Genomic DNA, 3,582 nt, shown 5'->3' with positions numbered 1-3,582 from the left:
AGTTTGATGGCCTATTGTATATAAATCTGAGGACCAAGAACCAGTATTGCAGATTTGAATTTGAGGAGGTCATAGATCTATGATAAACAAGAAGTGGGACTGGGGTGCCAGTGGCTCTTGACTTTGGATGACTCCTGAGTTCTATTGCCATCCTTGTCCTTTTCTTGGTTCAAATCTGCAGGTGAGTTTATTTCACAATTCGTTGATGACCTCACTGTTTTACTCCAAGATTAACCAATCAACCTATCATAGACAGCATTAAATAATGTGGTAGAGAAAGGATCCCAGGAAATACTTACAATGGTAGGAAAAGGCACTTAAACTCATAGTATATACAGACAGTGTACTTCATAGTATTGCAAGACAGTGTCCCTGGAGATTTGGAAAATGAATTTATTAAAAATTTCATTTTAACCATGAGATCCCCAGAGATCTCCCATATATCCCATAAACAAGTAGTCAGAGTCGAGGAATATTAAGGAGGTACCTAGAAGCCTAACCTATGTTGTTTGTTAGCTGATTTACTACTACTATATTTTGGTTGGTCAGTCCAAAACTTGGATAAATGTTATAGTTTTATTTTTGGGTGTGTTATTTCAAAAGATTATTTCTTCAGTTCCCTCCTTATAAACTTATTGGTTTTTTTTTTTTTTTTTTTATCACATCTACTTCTGACTGATTCCATAATCTTAAATCTGGTCAGGTCCCTTATCTCTTCCTACTGTAATCTAATTGTTATATTTATTCTTATTACTTTAATATTTGAGTTACACATAAACACATGCATAGATTTATTAATAACAATATTAAGTAACACTCAGAGAGTGTGTAGTCACAATAATCTTACCCTTTGAGGTTAATAGAAAAACTTAGAAATTTCAGCTTGTCAATTCTGGGCAGCCAAAATCTAGATAGGCTGGTTTGTTAATATTCTTGCATCTCCTAAATGTTCATTAGATTGCCAAAAGTTTATAACATTCTTATGTTAAAACAGTTATGAAGTTTTGGGTAGCCTACCTTATTAAAACTATAAATTAAATCAACGTGAGCTAGACTTATTCTCTGTAATCCTACAAGCTTAAGTATAAAAAAAATTTTGAGGATAAAAGTTTCTAGTGTTAATAGAAAAAAAATATACCTACATGTTATTTTCAGTTTCTTCTTGTTTATGTAGGCACTGTAAATTTTTAGTGAAATTGTTTTTTATTAGTTTTCGCAGAGTTTGAGAAAACGAACTAGTTCCAATGATGAACAATGTGCCTGTGTTGATTGTTGTGCTGATGACTGCAAGTGTATAAACTCATTTTTTTCTTGTAATAGAAATTGTCCGTGTGATCTGATTAATTGTTTATCTTCCAAAAGATTGAAGCCAATATCTCGGTAAGTCAGTTTTATTAATCTGTTAGAGAGAAAGCCTTTATACGTATAATAATTTTACCTGTAGTGTAGTAAGATTAGGTAAAACACTTAAATAAACCATATTTCTTAAAAAAGAATGAATAAAAAATGTTGGATTTGTCATAAAGTATTTATCATTCTTACCATAATAACTCAAGTTTCCTGCATCAGGTTTTTACTGAGGGAAGGGGAAAGAGATGTAAAAAATTTATTTATGTTCATTTTTTTATTTATTTCAAAATCTGGGTTATGCAAATATTATCGAATACAAAATGAAAGCATCTTAAATTTAGTATCTGGAGTACAGAGGGGATTCGAAAAATATACACTGTATTGTACTATATCAGTTTTAATAAAAATTGGAACAAGAATGAAACCTATTTATTCATAAGTATGTACATTAATATGTTCAATACAAAGAATTTGTTATTGTTATTAATAATAAGACAAACAAATTTCAGCAAGAGCATTATGGTTTAAAACGATAAGTTATTATTTATATATGTGTGTGTGTGTATATATATATATTAGTTATTATTGTTCATGCTTACTTATACAAAACTACTTTCCTAATTACACCTCTCTTTCCACAATTACTGCCCTGCGCCAACATTTTATTCTTAAATGATTAATCATTAGTCTTGAAAAAGGCAATTAGATTCCTAATAGAAATATTTTTAAAAAAAAGATTAATTTTCAGAAAAAAACATTTTTCAAGTAAGAAAGTAGGTTGATCTTAAAAAAAAAAAAAAAAAAAAAAGGAAGAAGGGAATAATGAAGAAGCTATACTGTACCTATACTGAAATATGAAGCTATACTGATTATTAAAATTGAATAGAGGGAATTGTTGCTGAGGGAGTTGAGTGAGGCATCACTTTAAAAACTTCATAACTTGCAACGGAGCCGGTTGGATTCCAGTCTGTGAGGGTTGACTTTTATTTCATGGCAGTTGCACAAAATGAAACTCGACCCTCCCACTATGGTTACCTCAAGAATAACTCCCTAAAGAAGTAGTTTTTCTGATTATATAGATCTGAAAATCTCCAAAATTACTTTCTGAAAAATGCTGAGTTATTACTCATCAGAGTAAATATCAAACTACTTCTAAAAACCTTGCACATTTGTTCTAATTGATATCTAAATTTTTCAGGATTATTGATTTCAACTTAGATGCACCAAAACAATCAGCAGACCTCAACTGAACAGTTCTTTGCTTGTTTATTGGTGAATGGTTGTGAATCAGTGGCAAATTTTTATTTTGCAGTCTAGATTCTTACTTTTCTATGTGTTCTACTGATATTTCTTCTAAATATAATTGGTTTTTATGTATTTTAACATTGTGATATATTTTATACTATTTAGTCCATGATCATTTAAGTAAAACCATTATTTGCTCAGTATTATTGAAAGGCTTGTATTTTTTTAGTAAATCAATTTTTATTCAATCTATTGTTTCATTCAATACAATCCTACAATTTTTCTCAAATTAATGAATTTAATGTAAGTGTAATTTTACTTTGTCCTTCAATCCCCTGAATCTATGGAACAAATTAGGATCACTATTCTGGAAATAGAAAAGAAAAGGGAAGTTACTCAGGCAAAGGTGTTATGTAAGTCTATTTTTTGAAAAGTACTTAATAAATCCAAGTTTAATAACCTTCTTATGGCATAGTACAAAAGAACAAAACAAATATTCTTTCAATTTTCTGTTGCATATCCTTACCTGCAGAAATAAATATTTTGAACAAAAGTGTTATATAGGGTCTTTTTTTTAAGCCCGATAGAACTTGAAATTGTAAAAAATAACACAAAAAATTAAATTGTAATCAAAATTTTTTTTTTATTCGAAAGATCAATACGTGACATTAACATTTGAAAATGATTTCGGGCATATGGGCACCGCGGCTGTTCTTGACGAAGCGCATTCTGTAAAATTGTGTTCAGCGATGAGGCGCATTTTTGGCTTAAAGGGTTTGTTAATAAGCAAAATTGCCGCATATGGTCGTGCGATTTGACACCTCTCGATTATTTCCTGTGGGGCTACGTGAAGTCACTGGTTTATGCTGATAAACCAGCAACAATTGACGCCTTGGAGGCCAGCATTGTTCGTGTTATTCGTGACATACGGCCAGCAGTGCTCGAAAAAGTGGCCCAAAATTGGACGTCCAGAATGCGCTTCGTCAA

General features: G+C 31.0%; 1 protein-coding gene across 8 annotated transcripts in view; it reads left to right on the top strand.

The window, feature by feature from the left end:
• LOC106682577 (chromosome-associated kinesin KIF4) overlaps nucleotides 1–2,843 on the top strand; it is a 34,929-nt gene extending 32,086 nt beyond the window's left edge. For 6 of the 8 annotated variants that reach the window (XM_014423506.2, XM_014423507.2, XM_067051741.1 and 3 more), the window contains 2 exons: nucleotides 1,211–1,380; nucleotides 2,549–2,843. In XM_014423506.2, the coding sequence (XP_014278992.1) occupies nucleotides 1,211–1,380; nucleotides 2,549–2,600 (222 nt within the window). In that variant the 3' untranslated portion in view covers nucleotides 2,601–2,843. The remainder of the gene's footprint in view (nucleotides 1–1,210; nucleotides 1,381–2,548) is intronic. The other 2 variants (XM_014423508.2, XM_014423509.2) reach the window with 2 other exon arrangements.
• Nucleotides 2,844–3,582: the final 739 nt, after the last annotated feature.

The sequence above is a fragment of the Halyomorpha halys genome, unplaced genomic scaffold, assembly GCF_000696795.3.
Source record: "Halyomorpha halys isolate HHAL.00 unplaced genomic scaffold, Hhal_1.1 Scaffold425.1, whole genome shotgun sequence".
NCBI classification, from domain to species: Eukaryota; Metazoa; Arthropoda; class Insecta; order Hemiptera; family Pentatomidae; genus Halyomorpha; species Halyomorpha halys.
The sequence above is the reverse complement of the archived record's forward strand: the minus strand, read 5'-3'. Positions and strand labels throughout refer to the sequence as shown.